The sequence below is a fragment of the Oncorhynchus keta genome, chromosome 35, assembly GCF_023373465.1.
Source record: "Oncorhynchus keta strain PuntledgeMale-10-30-2019 chromosome 35, Oket_V2, whole genome shotgun sequence".
NCBI classification, from domain to species: domain Eukaryota; kingdom Metazoa; phylum Chordata; class Actinopteri; order Salmoniformes; family Salmonidae; genus Oncorhynchus; species Oncorhynchus keta.
In genome coordinates, this window is record NC_068455.1 from 74678092 (window position 1) to 74704170 (window position 26079).

General features: G+C 43.1%; 2 protein-coding genes across 2 annotated transcripts in view; both read right to left on the minus strand.

Annotated features, from left to right (window-relative positions):
- Positions 1–12821, minus strand: part of LOC118378359 (H(+)/Cl(-) exchange transporter 5-like) — a 44975-nt gene extending 32154 nt beyond the window's left edge. The window contains exons 1-2 of the mRNA XM_052497737.1: positions 12553–12821; positions 12316–12468 (exon numbers count right to left, since the gene is read on the minus strand). Coding sequence (XP_052353697.1) covers positions 12316–12468; positions 12553–12607 — 208 coding nt within the window. The 5' untranslated portion in view covers positions 12608–12821. The remainder of the gene's footprint in view (positions 1–12315; positions 12469–12552) is intronic.
- Positions 12822–19762: 6941 nt separating this feature from the next.
- Positions 19763–26079, minus strand: part of LOC118381699 (protein Shroom4-like) — an 80869-nt gene continuing 74552 nt past the window's right edge. The window contains exons 13-14 of the mRNA XM_052497716.1: positions 25683–25811; positions 19763–25447 (exon numbers count right to left, since the gene is read on the minus strand). Coding sequence (XP_052353676.1) covers positions 25289–25447; positions 25683–25811 — 288 coding nt within the window. The 3' untranslated portion in view covers positions 19763–25288. The remainder of the gene's footprint in view (positions 25448–25682; positions 25812–26079) is intronic.

Genomic DNA, 26079 nt, shown 5'->3' on the forward strand with positions numbered 1-26079 from the left:
AAAAGGAGGAAGCCTGTACAGAATAAAAATATTCCAAAACATGCATCCTATTTTGCAATAAGTCACTAAAGTAAAATATTTTGCAAATAAATTAACTTTATGTCCTGAATACAAAGCATTATGTTGAGGGCAAATCCAACACAACACATCCCTGAGTACCACTCTTCATATTTTCAAGCATGGAGTTGGCTGCATCATGTCATGGGTATGCTTGTCATCAACAAGGACTAGGCAGTTTAAAGAAATGTAAAAATAAATAGAGCTAAACACAGGCAAAAATCCTAGAGGAAAACCTGGTTCAGTCAGCTTTCCAACAGACACTAGGAGACCAATTAACATTTCAGCAGATCAATAACCTAAAACACAAGGCCAAATATACACTGGAGTTGCTTACCAAGACAACATTGAATGTTCCTGAGTGGCCTAGTTACTGTTGATTTAAATCTGCTAGAAAGTCTATAGCAAGACCTGAACATGGCTGATTAGCAATGACCAACAACCACCTTCACAGAAAATATGTTTTTTTTTTAAGAATAATGTGCAAATATTGTATATTCAAGGTATGTAAAGCTCTTAGAGACTTACCCAGGAAGATTCACAGCTGTAATCACTGTCAAAGGTGATCCTAACATGTAGTGACTCAGGGGTGGGAACACTTATGTAAATGTTTTTCATTTTCAGTAAATTTGTAAAACATGTTTTCAGTTTGTTATCATAGAATATGTCAAAGGGTATGAGAATACTTTCTGAATGCACTGTGTTCACATGTCTATTTTACGGTCTGTTTTGTGTTGCCTATATACTTCCTGTCTAGGAATCTAAACAAAACGTTCAGTCCTTGGACTGAACCTATAGTGGACAGACAGGGCTGTAATTACTTTCAACAGTACATTCGGAAAGTATTCAGACCCCTTGACTTTTTCCACATTCTGTTACATTACAGCCTTATTCTAAAATACCCCATAATGACAAAGCAAAAAAAACAGTTTGTATATTTTTTTTTGAAATATGACATTTACATAAGTATTCAGACCCTTTACTCAGTACTTTGCTAAGCACCTTTGGCAGCGATTACAGCCTGGAGTCTTATTGGCACACCTGTATTTGGGGAGTTTCTCTTCTCTGGAGGTAAATGTTTACTATTTTTAATACATTTGCAAACATTTCTAAAAACCTGTCTTCGCTTTGTCATTGTGGGGTATAGTGATGTCATTGTGGGGTATTATGATGTCATTGTGGGGTATTGTGATGTCATTATGGGGTATTGTGATGTCATTATGGGGTATTGTGTGTAGATTGATGAGGGGGGAAAAATGTATTTAATCAATTTTAGAATAAGGCTGTAACATAACAAAAATGTGGAGAAAGTAAAAGGGGTCTGAATACTTTCTGAAGACACTGTATTTAGCTGAGGGCTCAACACTGTCCGTGGGTATTATCTTCTGGAACATACCTCATCTACAACCTGATTCTACTGTAATAAAGACGTGTCATATCTATGATCAGATCACAATGAGGCTGAAGGTAGGCTGTAGCTTAACAACGTGGAGATGGAAACACACTGTGGTTCTATTGTCACTGTGGGGTTCAACCATCTCAGGTGATGACAGGACACGCCTGGATGGTTTCTAAAGGGAAGAGAAAGTATGTCGGTCTGCCTGGTTGGCATCTTAAGAGTTTGACATTTTGTCAGTGCTTGCAAATGTGACCTGCTAAACAGTTTCATTTGTAAAAATTGCAAGTACATGTATTTGATCATTAGTAAACCAGACTTGAATGGAGAACTCAAGTACTACCCTAAACCAGTTACATACACAGAGACACACAGTACAGCAGGCCAAGCTTTACAGGAGGTTAGCTGAAGGTAGAGACCCACCTACAGTACGGCAGGCCAAGCTTTACAGGAGGTTAGCTGAAGGTAGAGACCCACCTACAGTACAGCAGACCAAGCTTTACAGGAGGTTAGCTGAAGGTAGAGACCCACCTACAGTACAGCAGACCAAGCTTTACAGGGGGTTAGCTGAAGGTAGAGACACACAGTACAGCAGGCCAAGCTTTACAGGAGGTTAGCTGAAGGTAGAGACTCACAGTACAGCAGGCCAAGCTTTACAGGAGGTTAGCTGAAGGAAGAGACCCACCTACAGTACAGCAGACCAAGCTTTACAGGAGGTTAGCTGAAGGAAGAGACCCACCTACAGTACAGCAGGCCAAGCTTTACAGGAGGTTAGCTGAAGGTAGAGACACACAGTACAGCAGGCCAAGCTTTACAGGAGGTTAGCTGAAGGTAGAGACCCACCTACAGTACAGCAGACCAAGCTTTACAGGAAGTTAGCTGAAGGAAGAGACCCACCTACAGTACAGCAGACCAAGCTTTACAGGAGGTTAGCTGAAGGAAGAGACACACAGTACAGCAGGCCAAGCTTTACAGGAGGTTAGGTGAAGGTAGAGACCCACCTACAGTACAGCAGACCAAGCTTTACAGGAGGTTAGCTGAAGGAAGAGACACATAGTACAGCAGGCCAAGCTTTACAGGAGGTTAGGTGAAGGTAGAGACCCACCTACAGTACCTGAAATGAAATCCCACGCTTGCACACACACCAGATGAAGGGCTACTCAGCGGAAGACCTGCATCACAGCAGCCTCTGCTTCAACTCACAGTTTTAAAATAGCTGATCTGAACCCCAAAATCTAGGTTATATGAAAGCCACAGCTCAGTCCAGGACCACAGATGAGCAAACACACACACACGACCTTAAAAAATAAACTAATTTTTTGTGTTAATGATTCTAACTTGAAGTGAAACTCTACAGGTTTCCCCGGCACAGACTGAGCCTCAATAGATTCTCCATTCAAAGTCATTTTTACAACAAAATGTGTTCCGGGGAAACAGCCCCAATGAGTTGAGTGATAAAGCTCCTCAGTAACATCAGCTCAGTATGCTGAATCAGCTGACAGAAGAGAAGTTTAAAAATTAACAATTCATCTCATTGCAACAACCTAAAAAAACACAGTGCAGCAGTGGACTCCGGACCTCCAGCACACACACACACACACACACACACACACACACACACGATGGGTGGATAATGGACTGTAAATGGTAGCAATATGCAATCTATGTACCACTACTGATAAGACATAATAAAATACAATTATGCAGTTGTGTAATGAGGACAAATATTATAGGAAACAACCATTTCAGGCAATTATCATTCTATAACATGAAGACCACACAGCCAGCGTTACGCATGCGAGCACAAACACATACATGTTATTCAATCACTGCACCAACACCGCTGGCGAACGTCTGCGTGGCGCTAAAATAAAACGTGGTTCTATTTGTGACGCGCTGCAAGTCCAGTTGGTGGTGGTAAAGCACCTTGAAACTCCTTTGGGATAGGGGGCAGCATGTTCACGTCTGGATGAAGAGCGACTGACATGCCCAGAGTGAACTGCCTCCTACTCAGTCCCAGATGCTAATATATGCATGTTATTAGTAGTAGTATTGGATAGCAGACACTCTGAAGTCTCTAAAACTGTTTGAATGATGTCTGTGAGTATAACTCATATGGCAGGCAAAAACCTGAGAAAAAAAATCCAAACAGGAAGTGGGAAATCTGAGGTTTGTAGTTTTTAAACTCAGACCCTATTGAAGTTACAGTGGGTTATTGGTTATGTTGCACTTCCTAAGGCTTCCACTCGATGTCAACCCTCTTTAGAAACTTGTCTGATGCTTCTACTGTGAAGTGGGGCCGAATGAGAGGGGAATGAGTCAGAGGTCTGGCAGCAGCCTCGATCTCAGTCACAGGCATTCACACGCTCATGTTCCATTGCTTTTCTACAGACAATGGAATTCTCCGGTTGGAACATTATTGAACATTTATGAGAAAAACATCCCAAAGAGTGAGTCTATACATAGTTTGATATGTTTCTACGACCAGTAATATAACTTTTTGGAATTTGTCAGACCTTTCCGCTGAAAGTTGCACCCTCGTTTCGATTTGTTTACCAAACGCCCTAACAAAAGGAGGTATATGGACATAAATTATGAACTTTATCGAACGAATCAAACATTTACTGTGGAACTGGGATTCCTGGGAGTGCATTCTGATGAAGATCATGAAAGGAAAGTGAATATTTATAATGCTATTTCTGACTAATGTTGACTGTGCAACATGGCGGATATTTTGTTTGGCTGTTTTGGGCTCTGAGCGCTGTACTCAGATGATGCTTTTTCCATAAAGTTTTTAAAAAATCTGACACAGCGGTTGCATTAAGGAGAAGTGGATCTAAAATTCCATGCATAGCAATTTAATTTATCAACATTTCTAATGAGTATTTCTGTGAATTGATGTGGCTCTCTGCAAAATCACTGTGTTTTGGAACTACTGAACATAACACGCCAATATAAAATGAGATTTTTGGATATAAATATGCACTTTATCGAACAAAACATACATGCATTGTGTAACGTGAAGTCCTATGAGTGTCATCTGATGAAGAGCAGGTTAGTGATTAATTGTATCTCTATTTGTGCTTTTTGTGACTCCTCTCTTTGGCTGAAAAAATGGCTGGGTTTTTCTGTGACTTGGTGGTGACCTACAATAATCGTTTGTAGAGCTTTCGCTGTAAAGCATTTTTTAAATCAGACACTGTGGCTAGATTAACGAGAATTTTAATCTTTAAAATGTTGCCTAATACTTGTATGTTTGAGAAATTTGATTTATGCGATTTCTGTTGATTTGTATTTTGCGCCCTGCAATTTCATTGGCTGTTGGCGAGGGGTTCCGCTAGCGGAACGGGGTTACGCAGGTTAAAGTTGGTTGCCAACCACCATTTATTATTTTATTTCACCTTTATTTAACCAGGTAAGCCAGTTGAGAACAAGTACTCATTTGCCACTGCAATCTGGCCAAGATAAAGCAAAGCAGTTCAACACATACAGAGTTACACATGGAATAAACAAAACATACAGCCTATAATAAAGTAGAAAAAGTCGATATACAGTATGTGCAAATGAGGTAGGATAAGGGAGGTAAGGCAATAAATAGGCCATGGTGGAAAAGTAATTACAATATAGCAATTAAACACTGGAATGGTAGATGTGCAGAATATATATATATGAATGTAAAAGTTGAGATAATGGGGTGCAAAGGAGCAAGATAAATAAATACAGTATGGGGATGGGGTAGTTGGATGGGCTATTTACAGATGGGCTATGTACAGGTGCAGTGATCTGTGAGCTGCTCTGACAGCTGGTGCTTAAAGCTAGTGATGGAGATATGAGTCTCCAGCTTCAGAGATTTTTGCAGATCGTTCCAGTCATTGGCAGCAGAGAACTGGAAGGAAAGGCAGCCAAAGGAAGATTTGGCTTTGGGGATGACCAGTGAGATATACCTGCTGGAGCGCGTGCTACGGGTGGGTGTTGCTATGGTGATCAGTGAGCTGAGATAAGGGGGGGCTTTAACTAGCAGAGACTTGTAGATAACTTGGAGCCATTGAGTTTGGCGACGAGTATGAAGCGAGGACCAGCCAACGAGAGCATACAGGTCGCAGTGGTGGGTAGTATATGGGGCTTTGGTGACAAAACAGATGGCACTGTGATAGATTGCATCCAATTTGTTGAGTAGATTGTTGGAGGCTATTTTGTAAATGACATCGCCAAAGTCGGGGATCGGTAGGATGGTCAGTTTTACGAGGGTATATTTGGAAGCATGAGTGAAGGATGCTTTGTTGCGAAATAGGAAGCCAATTCTAGATTTAATTTTGGATTGGAAATGCTTAACGCGAGTCTGGAAGGAGAATTTACAGTCTAGCCAGACACCTAGGTATTTGTAGTTCTAGGTCAGAACCGTGCAGAGTAGTGATGCTGGACGGGCAGGCAGGTGTGGGCAGCGAGCGGTTGAAGAGCATGCATTTAGTTTTATTTGCATTTAAGAGCAGTTGGAGGCCACGGAAGGAGTTGTATGGCATTGTAGCTCGTCTGGAGGTTTGTTAACACAGTGTCCAAAGAAGGGCCAGAGGTTTACAGAATGGGTAGAGGTAGATCATAGAATAATATAATAATAATAATAAATGCCATTTAGCAGACGCTTTTATCCAAAGCGACTTACAGTAATAATAATAATAATAATATATGCCATTTAGCAGACGCTTTTATCCAAAGCGACTTACAGTCATGTGTGCATACATTCTACGTATGGGTGGTCCCGGGAATCGAACCCACTACCCTGGCGTTACAAGCGCCATGCTCTACCAACTGAGCTACAGAATATAGAATCACCAGCAGCAAGAGCAACATCATTGCTGTATACAGAGAAGAGGGTCGGCCCGAGAATTGAACCCTGTGGCACTCCCATAGAGACCGTCAGAGGTCCGGACAACAGGCCCTCCGATTTGACACACTGAACTCTATCAGAGAAGTAGTTGGTGAACCAGGCGAGGCAGTCATTTGAGAAACCAAGGCTGTGGAGTCTGCCGATAAGAATGTGGTGATTGACAGAGTCGAAAGCCTTGGCCAGGTCGATGAATACGGCTGCACAGTAATGTCTCTTATCGATGACGGTTATGATATCGTTTAGAACCTTGAGCGTGGCTGAGGTGAACCCATGACTAGCTCAGAAACCAGATTGCATGGCCAGCCGTAGAAAAATGCTTGTTGAAATGATCAATTATGGTGTATTTATCGGTGGTGACAGTGTTTCCTAGCCTCAGTGCAGTGGGCAGGTGCTCTTATTCTCCATGGACTTTACAGTGTCCCAGAACTTTTGAGTTTGTGCTACAAGATGCAAATTTCTCTTTGAAAAAGCTACCCAGGCATCCTCTACTGATGGGATGAGATCAATATCCTTCCAGGATACCTGGGCCAGGTCGATTCGAAAGGTCTGTTCGCTGAAGTGTTTTAGGGAGCGTTTGACAGTCATGAGGGGTGGTCGTTTGACCGCAGACCCATTACAGATGCAGGCAATGAGGCAGTGATCGCTGAGATCTTGGTTGAAAACAGCAGAGGAGTATTTTGAGGGCAAGTTGGTTAGGATGATATCTATGAGAGTGCCCGTGTTTACGGATTTGGGGTTGTACCTGGTAGGTTCATTGATAATTAGTGTGAGGTATAATTCCAAAGAAGAAGAAGCCTGAAGGAGGAGAGATGGCGAGAAAACAAACACAGTGTACCCTTTAATTAGTGGATTAATGGTCAGATTAGAAGATCTTGTGCATTTCAGGTAAAATAACAACCCAATGTTTTTATCCCGGGACAAATTAGCTAGCAACAGCAAGCTAGCTCGCTACATTACCATAAATGTTTAATGCATTTCGACCTGTACCCAAATTAATATATATAGTTTGTTTGCAGTTTGTTGTGATACTTCAACCTGCGTGTCCTGATATCATCTGGTGTGGGTGGACAAAAATCAAACATACGAGCGATGGAGCGCGAGCGATGTGGTCAGTATGTAAGACAGTACGATCAGATTTTAGTTAGAAAATTAACCTTTTTATTTTACACCTCTCACAAAACAGGATCACGTCTCAACTGACACTGTATCGCCTTTTAGTAACAATGCACTAGGTAGTGGACCTGGTTACAAGTGAAGCCACAGGGTTCTAGTCAAATGTAGTGCACGAATCAAGGAGTCCGCTTCCATTTGGGACACTACCCAAGTCATGCGTACTACTGTAATTCTTATTTGTCTACTTTAGCAAAACATGTGACTGAGGAATAAACTGCCTTTTCTACAAGATCCAGTCAGGTAGAAAAGAGGAACTAGCCAAGGAAGTAAAAAATGAGAAGTAGCGTCCAACTGACCTAGACGCCAAAGCTAAGGGCCTAAACAAGAATAAACTCAGCAAAAAAAAAAAAAAAAAAGAAACGTCCTCTCACTGTCATCTGCATTTATTGACAGCAATATTTCTTGGGGGGATTGAGATCCGGGCTCGTCGCTGGCCATGGCAGAACACTGAAATCACGCACCGAACGAGCAGTATGGCTGGTGGCATTGTCATGCGGGAGGGTCATGTCAGGATGAGCCTGCACGAAGGGTACCACATAAGGGAGGAGGATGTCTTCCCTGTAACGCACAGCATTGAGATTGCCTGCAATGACAACAAGCTCAGTCCGATGATGCTGTGACACACCGCCCCAGATCATGACGGTCCCTCCACCTCGATCCCGCTCCAAAGTACAGGCCTCGGCGTAACGCTCATTCCTTCGACGATAAACATGAATCTGACCATCACCCCTGGTGAGACAAAACCCTGACTAGTCAGTGAAGAGCACTTTTTGCCAGTCCTGTCTGGTGGGTTTGTGCCCATTGTGCCCACTTGACATTGTTGCTGGTGATGTCAAGTGAGGACCTGCCTTACAACAGGCCCTCAGTCCAGCCTCTCTCAGCCTATTGTGGACAGTCTGAGCACTGATGGAGGGATTGTGTGTTCCTGGCAGTTGTTGTTGCCATCCTGTACCTGTCCCCTAGGTGTGATATTCAGATGTACCGATCCTGTGCAGGTGTTTTTACAGGTGTCTGCCACTGCGAGGACAATCAGCTGTCCGCCCTGTCTCCCTGTAGCGCCGTCTTAGGAGTCTCACAGTACAGACACTGCAATGTATTGCCCTGGTCACATCTGCAGTCCTCATGCCTCCTTGCAGCATGTCTAAGGCACATTCACGCAGATGAACAGGGACCTTGGACATCTTTCTTTTGGTGTTTTGAAGAGTCAGTAGAAAGGCCTCTTTTACAGTCCTAAGTTTTTTCATAACTGTGACCTTAATTGCCTACCGTCTGTCAGCTGTTAGTGTCTTAACGGCCGTTCCACGGGTGCATGTTCATTAATTCAGCATGGGAAACAGAGTTTTAAACACTTCACAATGAAGATTTGTCAAGTTATTTGGATTTTTACAAATGATCTTTGAAAGACTGGGTCCTTAATCTTACTCCCTTCCATCAAAAGGTTCTCATATGCTTTCTATCCCCAAGACTCCCAATCCATCTCACTGGGATTCCACCAGCCACACTCTAGCTAATACTAACTGGGAGACACTTCCCTACACTGGAAAACATACTCATAGTATAGAACGTGTGTTGGTGAGAGGGGCATGGGAACCAGCCTGTGATAGGTTGAGGGGCTTGGGAACCAGCCTGTGATAAGTTGAGGGGCTTGGGAACCAACCAGCCTGTGATAAGTTGAGGGGCTTGGGAACCAACCAGCCTGTGATAAGTTGAGGGGCTTGGAAACCAGCCTGTGATAAGTTGAGGGGCTTGGGAACCAGCCTGTGATAGGTTGAGGGGCTTGGGAACCAGCCTGTGATAGGTTGAGGGGCTTGGGAACCAGCCTGTGATAGGTTGAGGGGCTTGGGAACCAGCCTGTGATAGGTTGAGGGGCTTGGGAACCAGCCTGTGATAGGTTGAGGGGCTTGGAAAATAGCTTCTAATAGATTACGGCTGGGGTTTTGCGTAATGGCTGCTGTGTGACATGGGCTGTGTGACCCAATGAGCTGTGACACTAGTGAGACGTGGGGGAGGCTCTTGTGGTTGCCTGGCTCAGTTTCATTTTGATTCTTGGTAGACCAGCCCCTTGCTTTCTAGGCCCTTTACAGTCGGTGTTCACAGATCTATAAATGGACAGGAGTAAGAAATATGGTATTGACTACATTTCCCTCATATAACAGCCTGTAGCCCCTGAAATGAAACAAGTCCAATGTGTTTGTCAGGATCCCAGAGAAACAAGGGGAGGGGTAGGTTCCAGTAAGAGATGTCGTAAGAGGGGAGGTCATGCTGAACTGAGGAAGGAAGGAGGGTGATTTGTACAGGCTTAGATGAATGAGAAGGCCACAAAATCGCACAGTTCAAAATGCTGCTTTGGCAACACAAATATATACTTATGTCATGCCAATAATAAAGCATGTTGAATTGAGTTTAATAGAGAGAGAAAAAGTACTGCATTAAACTCCCACTCTATCGGTCTGCCTCTGTCCCCCTCACCATCTCTCTCCAACCTTCCCCCTCACCTGACCCCGTGGAAATCAACATTTAGTCTTGGTCTTGTAACAGCGTAATCTGGTGTAATTGACTGACAATTACCACGGTAACAGACGGGTGATAGGGGAGCTGTCGCTAGGCTACGCAGATGAACATTTATTCCAAAGGAGTATGAAGTTTAAAGAGCAGTTTAAATTGGCGATTTACATAGAGAGCAAGGAATATTTTATTAGGAATATATATTGGAAATACTAAGGACAGAAGACACTAAATGATTCCATCTGAGGACAGAAGACACTAAATGATTCCATGTGGGGACAGAAGACACTAAATGATTCATCTGAGGACAGAAGACACTAAATGATTCCATCTGAGGACAGAAGACACTAAATGATTCCATGTGGGGACAGAAGACACTAAATGATTCATCTGAGGACAGAAGACACTAAATGATTCCATGTGGGGACAGAAGACACTAAATGATTCATCTGAGGACAGAAGACACTAAATGATTCCATGTGGGGACAGAAGACACTAAATGATTCATCTGAGGACAGAAGACACTAAATGATTCATCTGAGGACAGAAGACACTAAATGATTCATCTGAGGACAGAAGACACTAAATGATTCATCTGAGGACAGAAGACACTAAATGATTCATCTGAGGACAGAAGACACTAAATGATTCATCTGAGGACAGAAGACACTAAATGATTCCATCTGAGGACAGAAGACACTAAATGATTCCATCTGAGGACAGAAGACACTAAATGATTCCATCTGAGGACAGAAGGCACTAAATGATTCCATGTGGGGACAGAAGACACTAAATGATTCATCTGAGGACAGAAGACACTAAATGATTCATCTGAGGACAGAAGACACTAAATGATTCATCTGAGGACAGAAGACACTAAATGATTCATCTGAGGACAGAAGACACTAAATGATTCATCTGAGGACAGAAGACACTAAATGATTCATCTGAGGACAGAAGACACTAAATGATTCATCTGAGGACAGAAGACACTAAATGATTCATCTGAGGACAGAAGACACTAAATGATTCATCTGAGGACAGAAGACACTAAATGATTCATCTGAGGACAGAAGACACTAAATGATTCATCTGAGGACAGAAGCCACTAATGATTCATCTGAGGACAGAAGACACTAAATGATTCATCTGAGGACAGAAGACACTAAATGATTCCATGTGGGGACAGAAGACACTAAATGATTCATCTGAGGACAGAAGACACTAAATGATTCATCTGAGGACAGAAGACACTAAATGATTCATCTGAGGACAGAAGACACTAAATGATTCATCTCAGGACAGAATACACTAATGATTCATCTCAGGACAGAAGACACTAATGATTCATCTGAGGACAGAAGACACAAATGATTCATCTCAGGACAGAATACACTAATGATTCATCTCAGGACAGAAGACACTAATGATTCATCTGAGGACAGAAGACACAAATGATTCATCTGAGGACAGAAGACAATACTACATAGTGGAGAGAAGCTTCTCTGTGAATGAGTGGGGTGAAAGGGTTAGAATGGAACCAGACACATGGGTACTATCCACAAAGCAGAGTAGGAGTGCTGATTTATGGGCCTTATGGACACCATTCCCCAACCTCTCCACGTTTTTCTTTTTTTTTAAACTGGCCGTTCAGTACAGCACCATTTCCTTTCAATTGAATGTTCCTGAAAGCAAAAATGTACTGAACACAGCTCAGAAAGTGGGGGACCTAGTTCCAGGAGTTTATTTTATGCCTGCTATGTTAGGTACACACCCCGTCCCGTCCACTGATCCTAGCATTTCGCTACACTCGCAATAACATCTCCTAGCATTTCGCCACACTCGCAATAACATCTCCTAGCATTTCGCCACACTCGCAATAACATCTTCTAATCATGTGTACGTGACCAAGAAAATTTGATCAGCAGTCCTATTCGGAGTGAGATGCTTTATGGATATGAGCCCTGGCCTGACCACAGAAACAGAAAGACGCGTTTCAAATAAGGCTTAATAGGAGCTGTGATATCATCAAAGAATCACCAGTATCCAGGCAGCGTTAGGCTACTGTCAGAGATGAGATAGGTTACACATGGATTTGAATGAAGAACCATGCAGCTGTGCTGCATGAGGGCGATAGTTTATCAAAGTAGTCTCTGTAGACAACTGTCATGTCTTGAATTAACCCCACTCGAGAAGACCCAAAATACAAACAGTTGTAACTCAAAACAGACACAGCAATGACTCCCCTAATATAATTTCATAGCGTCTAGTTCTCTCCCCCGGTAGTGTAGGCGCGTACCTGAGCCGTATTCGGGGTCTAGAGGTGGCACGTCCTCCGTGCTGGAGAAATCGAGCGTGGCTCCAGCTATATCGACCAACTCATCATCGCTTGCCGGGTTGTGAAGGTTTTCATAGGTCTCGTTGCAAAACCCGGCGTTGTCCATTCTAGCGCCTATAAATGGAGTAAAAAAATGTTTCGATTATACGTTTCTTTCAATCAACATCTCCATAAGTATTAACTTAAAGTTGCATATACCTCGGTCGTTATTCGAGGTGTATTTTCTATATAAATTCTTCCAATATCGAAACATTGCCTTGAAAAACAATGATAATCTCCCCGGCTGGACTAATGTCTAGTTCACCAGACAAGAGAACGAAGTTAAATACGGTTTGACATATCGTAGGCTACTTCCCCTTTACACAAATGTAGTTGTCGGGAAGTATTAAGTAATTGCAACCCAAAGCCCTATATATCGCTATAGAGAAGTCAAAACATTTTGCTCAATCAATAGATTTCTTGATATCCTATGCTGAAGACAAACACTGGTGGGTCGTAAGAAAATGCAAACGATAACAAAACACAACGAGATAATCGATTATCCACACACTCTCTCCACTTTTCTAACGAATAACAAAGTCCCTTCCCTGAAACTGGTAACATATGTTACACGTTTACCTTATAACGGAGTAGGCTAAACTTCTCAGGAGACCAACATCTATCTATCTATCTATCTATACGAAGCTTCTCACACGTCTGGCTGCTGCTACCTTGTAACTGCTGATGTACCAACATTCGTGAATGAGTCAGTAAGCAAGTTACAATGTAACTCTAGACACATGATCAACTGATAAGCGGATACAGTAAACTAAGTGCTGTTGCTACATTTGTAACATTGTCTGCAACAGTTGATTATTGTTACACGGTTTAAACGCTTTACCGTTTAGGCTAGTGTTAATATTGTATGGTAATCCCCCTAGATCGGATCGGGTTATAATTATGGTAAATTCTAGGTAAGTCTATTTTACTAAATTGACATTCCCTACACGAAATACAATCACAGCAATACCTTTGTATGTGTGCGCTTAGCCAAGTTGTGACAACGATTGATTAATTAATTATTTATGTTGACAGTAGACAAATGACTAGATTTCCTGGTCTGCGTTCAGTACGTTTTTGCGTTCGCTTTTGTAGCACTAAACAATCGTTTGAAAAACTGGGAGTGGTTGGGGAACGCTGTCAGCTGCTGGCTGGTCAGCATGGCCACTGCAGTGTTAAACACGTCACTCGTCGCTTCAAGACACCGCGTCACACCCACCAAACGGGACAACCCGTACATCAAAAGTTCAATAATGTACAATCACGTTTTGGTGGAACGTGTCGAGTACAACCCGTTCCGCAACGTTCATGCGAACTTGAAGTCGTTTGTTTCTTTTGTAATTGTTGGAAGTTGTTTGTTTCTTTGTAGTACTACGTCTACGGAAAACGACGCTTCAGTTCTTACAAGTTCAGATTCAAAACATATGCACAATGTTCAGAGCTTGTCATAAACCTTTGTCATCTTCTTTGGAATAGAAGTTGTTCCCGTTGGTTGTTTGTATGTATTTTGTTCAGACAGCTCAGGTCATAGCCTAGAGCACACCGTTTTTAAATGTAACAAAACGTTTTGTAACTGAAAATAAACGTTTCGGACATGTTCAGCTAAATCCCTCCCCGTTTCATTCTGTTTGGTTTCTAATGAACATGACACCGACTGATGTTGACGTGACAGTTTCAAGCTACCAGCTGAAGAAACCGTGTTAGTGGCACAGAGTAGGTTATCGGTGATCCCCATGTCCGCTAAAAGGATCTACTTTCAACTTATCTGTTCTTCTGACCTACCCCGTTTACAACAAACATGCAACAAGCAACTGTTGGCAAAGCACATTTATCATACTGAATACCCCCCCCCCCTCCCTCAATATCCTATTCTACTGTATTGAATATGAACCGAATATAATAACATGATAACTTTTCTATAAGGGAACTAAGATACTGTACTTACAATAACTTCTGTGCAGTTGCCTACCAACACAACTGTTGATTCCCGTTCTTACTGCACGTGAGCGCGAAATAGGGACACCTTGTGGGATTTTAGGCCTCTTCTTCCGTAGTAGAGTTGGTGCCTTCTTCTTTGTCGTCTCTCCCTCTTTATTTTTCTTTCCCTCCCTCCTGAGTTAGGTCAGACCACTTCCTTTCCACAACCCCTTCATAGCAGACCGATGTTTATAAGTGTTTCATTAAGGCTTGTATGATAGATGGATGAAGGAGAAGATGGAGAGACAGAGAGAAAGAGAGAGTGTGTCTGGTTCATCATGTCTGTGTCTGTGGAAGTATAATCAGCTGTTTCTCCCTCCCGTTACCCTTCCCCACCCACATTTAGGAAAACTAAAATATTTTTCTGCCTTGCAGGGTCAAACTAGTCCAAGGGGGGCTTATTTCATTTGTCTTTTCCCTTCTTTCTTCACCTCTTTCTCTAATCAGGCAGAAACGGGTCAAATGTTGGAAGGTACTCCCTGTTACACTAATAGTGATTCCATAGCTGTGGGAAGTAGAGGTGTTGAATTAAAACAAATATTAATACAAAATACTTCCCTCGCAAAAAGTAGTGCACTAGGCCTTTACTAGTCCTGTATTAGCTGACACCACTAGTTGAAGGTATACTCGGGTACCCTTTTATGGGCATTGCGTATTCTCACTTCTTAATCCCCACGATGCATTATCAAAATAGTGTAGTGGGAGGTACAGACCGAATCAATTAATAAGGCTGATGGAACAGATCAGAATGTTTAAAAATGTTGATCAACTGTTATTTCTTCACATTCTAGGCGCGGCAATGTGAACACGGCGGAAGGCCAACGCACAAATGTTCCAGAATGCATTTTTACGGGAAAACACCATTCTAAAATGCACACGGCAGCGGTTTCATGAACAGAGATGTTAATTAATATCCATTGGAAATGTTGACAGAGGCGAGGATCTATAGATGATACAACTATCATAGGTTACATCCCTGTTAGTGAGCATTTCTCCTTTGCCAAGATAATCCATCCACCTGACAGGAGTGGCATATCAAGAAGCTGATTAAACAGCATGATTATTATTACACAGGTGCACCTTGTGCTGGGGACAAGAAAAGGCCACTAAATGGGGCAATGTTGTGACAACACAATGCCACAGCTGTCTCAAGTTTTGAGGGAGCGTACAATTGGCATGCTGCCTCCAGGAATGTCCACCAGAGCTGTTGCCAGATAATAATGATGTTCCCATCTCAGGGAAGATCATCTGTGTGCTCATCTTGCTCACCAGGGTCTTGACCTGAATGCAGTTCGGCGTAGTAACCAACTTCAATGGGCAAATGCTCACCTTTGATGGCCACTGGCACGCTGGAGAAGTGTGCTCTTCACGGATGAATCCCAGTTTTAACTGTACCGGGCAGATGGTACACAGCGTGTATGGCGTTGTGTGGACGAGCAGTTTACTGATGTCAACGTTGTGAACAGAGTGCCCCATGGTGGGGTTATTGTATGGACAGGCAAAAGCTACAGACAACAATCCCAATTTAATTGTAATTATGGAAATTTGAACGCAGAGATGGAAAGGCCCATTGGCCTATCCTGAGGCCCATTGTTGTGCCATTCATCCGCTGCCATCACCTCATGTTTCAGCATGATAATGCATGTGCCCCATGTCACAAGGGTCTGTACATAGTACCCGGAAGCTAAAAATTCCCCAATTCTTCCATGGCCTGCATACCATACATGTTACCCATTAAGCATGTTTGGGATGCTCCAGTTCCCAACAATATCCAGCAACTTCGCACAGCCATTTGAAGAGGAGTGGGACAACGTTCCACATACAGTGGGGCAAAAAAGTATTTAGTCAGCCACCAATTATGCAAGTTCTCCCACTTAAAAAGATGAAAGAGGCCTGTAATTTCCATCATAGGTACACTTCAAACAAAATGAGGGGAAAAAATCCAGAAAATCACATTTTTTATGAATTTATTTGCAAATTATGTTGGAAAATAAGTATTTAGTCAATAACAAAAGTTTATCTCAATACTTTATTATATACCCTTTGTTGGCAATGACAGAGGTCAAACGTTTTCTGTAAGTCTTCATAAGGTTTTCACACACTGTTGCTGGTATTTTGGCCCATTCCTCCATGCAGATCTCCTCTAGAGCAGTGATGTTTTGGGGCTGTTGCTGGGCAACACAGACTTTTAACTCCCTCCAAAGATTTTCTATGGGGTTGAGATCTGGAGACTGGCTAGGCCACTCCAGGACCTTGAAATGCTTCTTACGAAGCCACTCCTTCGTTGCCCGGGCGGTGTGTTTGGGATCATTGTCATGCTGAAGGACCCAGCCACGTTTCATCTTCAATGCCCTTGCTGATGGAAGGAGGTTTTCACTCAATCTCACGATACATGGCCCCATTCATTCTTTCCTTTACACGGATCAGTCGTCCTGGTCCCTTTGCAGAAAAACAGCCCCAAAGCATGATGTTTCCACCCCCATGCTTCACAGTAGGTATGGCGTTCTTTGGATGCAACTCAGCATTCTTTGTCCTCCAAACACGACGAGTTGAGTTTTTACCAAAAAGTTATATTTTGGTTTCATCTGACCATATGACATTCACCCAATCTTCTTCTGGATCATCCAAATGCTCTCTAGCAAACTTCAGACGGGCCTGGACATGTACTGGCTTAAGCAGGGGGACACGTCTGGCACTGCAGGATTTGAGTCCCTGGCGGCGTAGTGTGTTACTGATGGTAGGCTTTGTTACTTTGGTCCCAGCTCTCTGCAGGTCATTCACTAGGTCCCCCCGTGTGGTTCTGGGATTTTTGCTCACCGTTCTTGTGATCATTTTGACCCCACGGGGTGAGATCTTGCGTTGAGCCCCAGATCGAGGGAGATTATCAGTGGTCTTGTATGTCTTCCATTTCCTAATAATTGCTCCCACAGTTGATTTCTTCAAACCAAGCTGCTTACCTATTGCAGATTCAGTCTTCCCAGCCTGGTGCAGGTCTACAATTTTGTTTCTGGTGTCCTTTGACAGCTCTTTGGTCTTGGCCATAGTTTGGAGTGTGACTGTTTGAGGTTGTGGACAGGTGTCTGTTATACTAATAATAAATAATAATATATGCCATTTAGCAGACGCTTTTATCCAAAGCGACTTACAGTCATGTGTGCATACATTCTACGTATGGGTGGTCCCGGGGATCAAACCCACTACCCTGGCGTTACAAGCGCCATGCTCTACCAACTGAGCTACAGAAGGACCACACTGATAACAATTTCAAACAGGTGCCATTAATACAGGTAACGAGTGGAGGACAGAGGAGCCTCTTAAAGAAGAAGTTACAGGTCTGTGAGAGCCAGAAATCTTGCTTGTTTGTAGGTGACCAAATACTTATTTTCCACCATAATTTGCAAATAAATTCATTAAAAATCATACAATGTGATTTTATGGATTTTTTTCTTATCATTTTGTCTGTCATAGTTGAAGTGTACATATGATGAAAATTACAGGACTCTCTCATCTTTTTAAGTGGGAGAACTTGCACAATTGGTGGCTGACTAAATACTTTTTTGCCCCACTGTAACACAATCAACAGCCTGATCAACTCTATGTGTTGCGCTGCATGAGGCAAATGCTGGTCACACCAGATACTGACTGGTCTTCTGAGCTACACCCCCCCTTCAAATGAGCGGATTTGGCTATTTCAGCCACACTCATTGCTGACAGGTGTATAAAATTAAGCACACAACCGTGCAATCTTCATAGACAAACACGGGCAGTAGAAGGGCCTTACTGAAGAGCTCAGTGACTTCAACGTGGTACCATCATAGGATGCCATCTTTCCAACAAGTCAGATTGTCATATTTCTGCCCTGCAAAAGCTGCTCCGGTCAACGGTAAGTGTTGTTCTTGTAAAGTGGAAATGTCTAGGAGCAACAACGACTCGGCCGTGAAGTGGTAGGCCACACAAGTTCACAGAACGGGACCGCTGAGTGCTGAAGCACATAAAAATCATCTGTCCTCGGTTGTAACACTCACTACCGAGTTCCAAACTGCCTCTGGAAGCAACGTCAGTACAAGAACTGTTAAATCGGGAGCTTCATGAAATGGGTTTCCGTGGCCGATTAGCCAAAGATCACCATGTGCAATGCCAAGCGTCGGCATTGGGTGGTGTAAAGCTCGCCGCCATTGGACTCTGGAGCAGTAGAAACCCGTTCTCTGGAGTGATGAATCACGCTTCACCACCTGGCAGTCGGACGGACAAATGTAGATTTGATGGATGCTAGGAGAACGCTACCTGCGTGAATGCATAGTGCCAACTATAAAGTTTGGTGGAGGAGGAATAATGGTCTGGGGCTGTTTTTCATGGTTTGGGCCCCTTAGTTCCAGTGAAGGGAAAGCTTAACACTACAGCAAACATTCTAGATGATGCTGTGCTTCCAACTTTGTGGTAACAGTTCTGGGAATCCCCTTTCATGTTTCAGCATGACAATGCCCCCATGCACAAAGCAAGGTTCATCCAGAAATGGTTTGTCGAGAACGGTGTGGAAGAACCTAACTGGCCTGCACAGAGCCCTGACCTCAACCCTATTGAACACCTTTGTGATGATTGGAATGCTGACTGCGAGCCAGGCCTAATCGCCCAACATCAGTGCCCAACCTCACTAATGCTTGTGGCTGAATGGAAGCAAGTCCCCAGAGCAATGTTCTAGTGAAAAGCCTTCCCAGAAGAGTGGAGGCTGTAATAGTGGCAAAGGGGAGGACCAACTCCATATCAATGCCCATGATTTTGGATTGAGACGTTCGACAAGCAGGTGTCCACATACTTTTGTTAATGTAGTGTATTTATTTTTTTATTAGGCAAGTCAGTTAAGAACAAATTCTTATATTCAATGACGGCCTGGGAACAGTGGGTTAACTGCCTGTTCAGGGGCAGAACGACAGATTTTGTACCTTGTCAGCTCGGGGATTCGAACTTGCAACCTTTCGGTTACTAGTCCAACGTTCTAACCACTAGGCTACCCTGCCGCCCCAAGCGTATGTAACCAACAGATGCATATCTGTATGTGAAATCCATAGATCAGGGCCTCATGAATTTATTTCAATTGACTGATTTCCTTATATGAACTGTAACTCAGTCAAATCTTTGACATTTTTGCATGTTGTGGTAATATTTTTGTTCAGCGTATTACACACACACACACACACACACACACACACACACACACACACACACACACACACACACACACACACACACACACACACACACACACACACACACACACACACACACACAGTCTCTCTCGCTATTCTTCATTTCCGCTCTGTTTACCTAACTATTAGTTATGCTAAATGACAATATAAATCACAACAACTCATGAACACACACACGACTCGGAACACACGGTAGTTGAAATAGTATTATTAATTATGGTACTCGTCTCACATGTTTTTTTACAAAAAGATTTTTTTGCAATAAATCAAATAAAAATAACATAGAAAACAAAATACACAGCCGTATAATTCTAGATTCAGGAGTAAATCCTAACCTGACTAAGTGAATTTTCAATTTAACTGTACGTTTGGATTGGTCCCAACCCTATAATTGCGAGATTTTATAATACAACGATAAACAGTACAGTAGGCTGTAATACATGTCAATATACACAGGCCTCGTCCCAAACGGGACCCTTTTCCCTACATAGTGCACTACTTTTGACCAGGGCCCGTCGTGTTCAATGTAGGGAAGAGGGTCCCTTTTGGGACACATACAGTAAAACCCAACACAGCATGGATGTTCTGTGTCACTTTCAACAAAACAAGTATACATATTCCTTTGGCATTGAAATTTAAACAGCAATCTACAGTAAGTATGGTCAGCTCTTCTTAAGCGGTAATATTTTCATCAACGGAGCAGCGTTGTCTTGTTTGTGTGTCCTCGTGCATGCTTTGGTCAAACGGCCAATAAGACACTTTTAAAAAAAAATGGTCACAATTGTATTTGGATGAACTTTGCCATATGACATATACTGTAGATGACATACAGATGACATTAGTTGACATACAGATGACATTAGTTGACATAAGGATGACATTAGTTGACATACAGATGACATTAGTTGACATACAGATGACATTAGTTGACATAAGGATGACATTAGTTGACATAAGGATGACATTAGTTGACATAAGGATGACATTAGTTGACATAAGGATGACATTAGTTGACATATGGATGACATTAGTTGACATACAGATAATATTAGTTGACATACAGATAACATTAGTTGACATAAGGATGACATTAGTTGACATAAGGATGACATTAGTTGACATAAGGATGACATTAGTTGACATAAGGATGACATTAGTTGACATAAGGATGACATTAGTTGACATACAGATTACATTAGTTGACATACAGATTACATTAGTTGACATACAGATGACATTAGTTGACATATGGATGAACTTCTCAGGACATATTTACACCACAAGGATGGATTCCAGTTATACCAAATGGATATCACTGTACACAACATGTAATAATAAACAACAACAACGAATGCATGAATAAACACTCTTAAGACGTGGTGTGGTAGTGTTAAAACTCCGGGATGAAGTTTCCCCTAGGTATAGGTCTAGGATCAGCTTCCCGTCACCAAATCATCACCTTAACCATTTGTGGGGAAAATAGAACACTGACACAGGATCAGCTTCTAGGGGAAACTTTACTCTACACCAATATACATCCTCCAAGACGTGGTGTGGTGGTAGTGTAGGGGAAGTGTCGAACCCCAGGGTGTAAGATGCGATGTAGGTATCTGGATCATACAGTTGAAGTCGGAAGTTTACATACACTTAGGTTGGAGTCATTTCAACTGTTCTGCCTTGTTATTATTCGACCATGCTGGTAATTTATGAACATTTGAATATAATATAATAAATAATAATATATGGCATTTAGCAGACACTTTTATCCAAAGCGACTTACAGTCATGTGTGCATACATTCTACGTATGGGTGGTCCCGGGAATCGAACCCACTACCCTGGCGTTACAAGCGCCATGCTCTACCAACTGAGCTACAGAAGGACCTTATCTTGGCCATGTTCTGTTATAATCTCCACCCGGCACAGCCAGAAGAGGACTGGCCACCCCACATAGCCTGGTTCCTCTCTAGGTTTCTTCCTAGGTTTTGGCCTTTCTAGGGAGTTTTTCCTAGCCACCGTGCTTCTACACCTGCATTGCTTGCTGTTTGGGGTTTTAGGCTGGGTTTCTGTACAGCACTTTGAGATATCAGCTGATGTACGAAGGGCTATATAAATAAATTTGATTTGATTTGATTAAAACTCATTTTTAAACCACTCCACAAATTTGTTGTTAACAAACTATAGTTTTGTCAAGTCGTTTAGGACATCTACTATGTGCATGACACAAGGCATATTTCCAACAATTGTTAACAGAAAGATGATTTCACTTATAATTCACTGTATCACAATTCCAGTGGGTCAGAGGTTTACATACACTAAGTTGACTGTGCCTTTAAACAGCTCGGAAAATTCCAGAAAATTATGTCATGGCTTTAAAAGTTTCTGATAGGCTAATTGACATAATTTGAGTCAATTGGAGGTGTACCTGTGGATGTATTTCAAGGCCTACCTTCAAACTCAGTGCCTCTTTGCTTGACATCATGGGAAAATCAAAAGAAATCAGCCAAGACCTCAGAAAGAAAATTGTAGACCTCCACAAGTCTGGTTCATCCTTGGAAGCAATTTCCAAACGCCTGAAGGTACCACGTTCATCTGTACAAACAATAGTACACAAGTATAAACACCATGGGACCACACAGCCGTCATACCGCTCAGGAAGGAGATGCGTTCTGTCTCCTAGAGATGAACGTTCTTTGGTGCAAAAAGTGCAAATCAATCCCAGAACAACAGCAAATGACCTTGTGAAGATGCTAGAGGAAATAGGTACAAAAGTATCTATATCCACAGTAAAACGAGTCCAATATCGACATAACCTGAAAGGCCGTCAGCAAGCAAGAAGCCTCTGCTCCAAAACCGCCATAAAAAAGTCAGACTACGGTTTTCAACTGCACATGGGGAGAAAAGATCATACTTTTTGGAGAAATGTCCTCTGGTCTGATGAAACAAAATTAGAACTGTTTGGCCATAATGACCATCGTTATGTTTGGAGGAAATAGGGGGAGGCTTGCAAGCCGAAGAACACCATCCCAACCTTGAAGCACGGGGGTGGCAGCATCATGTTGTAGGGGTGCTTTGCTGCAGGAGGGACTGGTGTACTTCAGAAAATAGATTGCATCATGAGGATGGAAAATTATGTGGATATATTCAAGCAACATCTCAAGAAGTTAAAGCTTGGTCGCAAATGGGTCTTCCAAATGGACAATGACCCCAAGCATACTTCCAAAGTTGTAGCAAAATGGCTAAAGGACAACAAAGTCAAGGTATTGGAGTGGCCATCACAAAGCCCTGACCTCAATCCAATAGAACATTTGTGGGCAGAACTGAAAAAGTGTGCGCGAGCAAGGAGGTCTACAAACCTGACTCAGTTACACCAGCTCTGTCAGGAGGAATGGGCCAAAATTCACCCAACTTATTGTGGGAAGCTTGTGGAAGGCTACCCGAAACATTTGACCCAAGTTAAACAATTTAAAGGCAATGCTACCAAATACTAATTGAGTGTATGTAATCTTCTGACCCACTGGGAATGTGATGAAAGAAATAAAAGCTGAAAGAAATCATTCTCTCTACTATTATTCTGACATTTCACCTTCTAAAAGTGGTGATCCTAACTGACCTAAGACAGAGTTTTTACTCTGATTAAATGTCAAGAATTGTGAAAAAACTGAGTTTAAATGTATTTGGCTAAGGTGTATGTAAACTTCCGACTTCAACTGTATGTCATCGGGATCTCAACATTCACACTTGTAAACTACTGAGTATGTAGTGAATAATGTGTTGTCCATGGATGCTAAGTAGTATGGTAGAGATAATATTGGGACATAATGGATTATGAGTGGATATTGTAAACTACTGAGTATGTAGTGAATAATGTGTTGTCCATGGATGCTAAGTAGTATGGTAGAGATAATATTGGGACATAATGGATTATGAGTGGATATTGTAAACTACTGAGTATGTAGTGAATAATGTGTTGTCCATGGATGCTAAGTAGTATGGTAGAGATAATATTGGGACATAATGGATTATGAGTGGAGAGAAAGAAGGAGCTTTTCTCTCTTTTTCTGCACAGATTATTTGATTAGGTTCAACAGTTTAACAGATAAATACTCTTCTAGCACCCCAGTCTCCCTGTCGTCTACAGAGAAGTTATAAATAAATAAATACTTTCTCCAGGCCTCTTCAGGAACACACGCTCACTAAACAACAACAACGTCCATCACCACGTAGTGTGTGTGTGATTGTGAGGATCATGTCGGTGAGTTAATGATCCCCAATGTAACACCAAAGGGTAGGTGTGTGTTTTTAATTCACCAATACTACCAAGTGAAGACTTAAAACACTCTCAATAAGTTTTGAGTGTCAAGAAAAATGGACTGAAGTGTTTTTTGAAAAGTTGGGCAGCACTTTTTTTTTAGGACGTACTGGGGTTGTTCAGTGGTACCCATATCCCCATCCTGTAGGGTCTCAGTGTGTAGGATGGCTGTCTCCCCATAGTGCCTATACCCCAGGCCCATCTCCAAGCCCAGGCTCTCCCATAACCCACTAACCTTCTCTTCTTCCTGGCCTTTCAGTAAAGCCCATGCCCCAGGCCCATCCTCCCATGTCCCATCCCTAACCAGTCCAACAACGATCTCCTCTATTTCTAGACCAACCACCCAAGCCAAGACTGAGGCTCTTCCCATGTCAATGTGATAGTGTCCATAGCCCATGGACAGCCCTAACCCCAGCTTTAAGGTTTCCTTCCTGGTTGGTTTAATAGTGTCCATAGCCCATGGACAGCCCTAACCCCAGCTTTAAAGTTTCCTGGTTGGTTTAATAGTGTCCATAGCCCATGGACAGCCCTAACCCCAGCTTTAAGGTTTCCTGGTTGGTTTAACAGTGTCCATAGCCCATGGACAGCCCTAACCCCAGCTTTAAGGTTTCCTGGTTGGTTTAATAGTGTCCATAGCCCATGGACAGCCCTAACCCCAGCTTTAAGGTTTCCTGGTTGGTTTAATAGTGTCCATAGCCCATGAACAGCCCTAACCCCAGCTTTAAGGTTTCCTGGTTGGTTTAATAGTGTCCATAGCCCATGAACAGCACTAACCCCAGCTTTAAGGTTTCCTGGTTGGTTTAACAGTGTCCATAGCCCATGGACAGCCCTAACCCCAGCTTTAAGGTTTCCTGGTTGGTTTAATAGTGTCCATAGCCCATGGACAGCCCTAACCCCAGCTTTAAGGTTTCCTGGTTGGTTTAATAGTGTCCATAGCCCATGGACAGCCCTAACCCCAGCTTTAAGGTTTCCTTCCTGGTTGGTTTAACAGTGTCCATAGCCCATGGACAGCCCTAACCCCAGCTTTAAGGTTTCCTGGTTGGTTTAATAGTGTCCATAGCCCATGGACAGCCCTAACCCCAGCTTTAAGGTTTCCTGGTTGGTTTAATAGTGTCCATAGCCCATGGACAGCCCTAACCCCAGCTTTAAGGTTTCCTGGTTGGTTTAACAGTGTCCATAGCCCATGGACAGCCCTAACCCCAGCTTTAAGGTTTCCTGGTTGGTTTAATAGTGTCCATAGCCCATGGACAGCCCTAACCCCAGCTTTAAGGTTTCCTGGTTGGTTTAATAGTGTCCATAGCCCATGGACAGCCCTAACCCCAGCTTTAAGGTTTCCTGGTTGGTTTAATAGTGTCCATAGCCCATGGACAGCCCTAACCCCAGCTTTAAGGTTTCCTGGTTGGTTTAATAGTGTCCATAGCCCATGGACAGCCCTAACCCCAACCCCAGACTCTCCCTCAGCCCCCTTAACTGCTCCTCTCCCAGTCTGATTTTCTCCTCCAGCTGTCTCTGTTCCACCAGTAATGCTGCCTTCATCTTCACGTAGTGGCTGTAGTCACGGTGCTGTGGATTGATAGAGTTTAATTGATTGACACATCAATAATAACACTGGTATAGCAATCGTATGATAATATATGCCATTTAGCAGACACTTTTACTCAAAGCAACTACCAGTAGTGAGTGTATATGTTTTTTGTATGAATTGGCTCCAGCGGGAATCAAACCCACAAACGTCATGTTCTACCAACTGAGCCACATCTGTAATGAAAGTAGAATAGTGAAATAATGTGCTAAGTACCTGTTCTGGGGAGAGGCATCTTCCCAGGACCCTTCCTACAGCCTGCTCTCTGTGGTCAACATGTTCCTTCAGGTCCTGAGCTTCAGACAGCTGGACCTGTAGCTGTCGCTTCTTCTCCAGGAGGAGGAGCTGGGAGGGGTGGAGAGGGGAGAGGAGAGGGAGGGGGTGGAGAGGGAGGGAGGGGTGGAGAGGGAGGGGGTGGAGGGGGTGGAGAGGGGGGAGGAGTGGGTGGGGGGGGTGGAGAGGGAAGGGGGTGGAGGGAGGGGGTGGGGTGGAGGGAGAGGGAGGGGTGGAGAGGGGGAGGAGAGTGGGTGGGGGGTGGAGAGGGAAGGGGGTGGAGGGAGGGGGTGGAGGGAGGAGGGGGTGGAGGGAGAGGGAGGGGTGGAGAGGGGGGGGG